This window comes from Ipomoea triloba, chromosome 4 (genome assembly GCF_003576645.1).
Source record: "Ipomoea triloba cultivar NCNSP0323 chromosome 4, ASM357664v1".
Taxonomy (NCBI): Eukaryota; Viridiplantae; Streptophyta; class Magnoliopsida; order Solanales; family Convolvulaceae; genus Ipomoea; species Ipomoea triloba.
In genome coordinates, this window is record NC_044919.1 from 32,521,433 (window position 1) to 32,522,916 (window position 1,484).

Genomic DNA, 1,484 nt, shown 5'->3' on the forward strand with positions numbered 1-1,484 from the left:
TTGATAGATTCATTGTGCGTAAAAATTTAGCCCACAGGCAATTTTTATGGCATACGAGTCTATCTTTTGCATAACTTACATTGGTAACAATATCAGTCTCTCTCTCTATATTTTTTTTTTGCCTCGAAAAAAAATTCTAACCAAGCATTCATTGTTACTCTTTACAGCAACTCTACCCGTCACTCAAACCATAACTATTGATGTTCCTTTGCTTAACGACGATAATCACAAAGAGTGGAAAGATGCTATTCTCCTACATTTGGGATTATTAGAGTTAGATTACGCTGTTCTGAATGAGGAACCCTCCGAGGTTACTGCAGAAAGCACTGACGAAGCCAAGCAGCTTCGTGCACGATGGGAGAGATCCAATCGGTTATGTGTGCACCTCATTAAGTCAAAAATTTCGAGAGAAATTCGTGGTTCCATTGAGGAAATTCAGAAAACCAAGCCTCTGCTCAAGGCCATTGATGATCAATTTGTTGACTCAAAGAAATCATCGGCAAGTACTCTAATAATGCGATTTATCAATCTTCGTCTTACCACTGTTAAGGGCACGCGTAAACACATCATGCAAGTAAGGGATATTGCAGCTCAACTAAAGAAGCTGGAAATCATTTTACCAGATACTTTTGTGGTGCATTTTGCACTTAATACCCTTCCTCAAGAATATAGCCCCTTTAAGATTTCTTACAACACACATAAAGTAGATTGGTCTATCAATGAGTTGATAACCATGTGTGCACAAGAAGAACAAAGGCTTATGACTGAGATTGGGGAAAACGCTCTAATGGCCACAACAAAGTATAAAAGAAAATCTGGAAAGTCCAAGGGATCCACCGTAGCAACTAAGGGCAAACTGCCCCCAAAAGCTGACATTAAGAAGATACAGAAGTGTTTCTTTTGTAAAAAGAAGGGACACATGAAGAAGGACTGTATCAAATTCAAGAAGTGGATGTCCCAAAAGGGTAATGTTTCCTCTTCTTTTGTATGTTTTGAATCCAATATGTCAGAAGTTAATACTAATTCTTGGTGGATTGACTCTGGTTCAACAATCCACATTGCAAACTCCTTGCAGGCTATGACAAATCTGAGACAGCCAACGGGAACTGAGTGTAGCATCTTCTCTGGAAACAAGATTGCATCACCTGTAGAAGCTGTCGGAGTTTGTACTTTAGTTTTGAATAATGGTTTTGTTTTGACGCTAGATAAGACATTTTATGTTCCTAGTTTCTCTAGGAACTTAATTTCAGTTTCTAGACTTGTACCCTTTGGATTTAAATTTGAATTTAATGCCAAGTATTTCAAGTTATTTCATAATTCTACTTGTATTGGCACTGGTACATTATCTGATGGTCTTTATCGTCTTAACTTAAAGAATGTTTCAATTTATAATTCTTTACATGTTCAAAACGGCACTAAACGATGCAGTATTAACGAAAACTCCTCAATGTTATGGCATCGGAGATTAGGTCATATCTCCCTTG

The 1,484-nt window shown here is 37.5% G+C and overlaps 1 protein-coding gene across 1 annotated transcript in view; it reads left to right on the top strand.

Annotated features, from left to right (window-relative positions):
• LOC116017676 overlaps positions 1-1,167 on the top strand; it is a 3,530-nt gene extending 2,363 nt beyond the window's left edge. Inside the window, exons 2-3 of the mRNA XM_031258301.1 lie at positions 168-965; positions 1,076-1,167. Coding sequence (XP_031114161.1) covers positions 168-965; positions 1,076-1,110 — 833 coding nt within the window. The 3' untranslated portion in view covers positions 1,111-1,167. The remainder of the gene's footprint in view (positions 1-167; positions 966-1,075) is intronic.
• Positions 1,168-1,484: the final 317 nt, after the last annotated feature.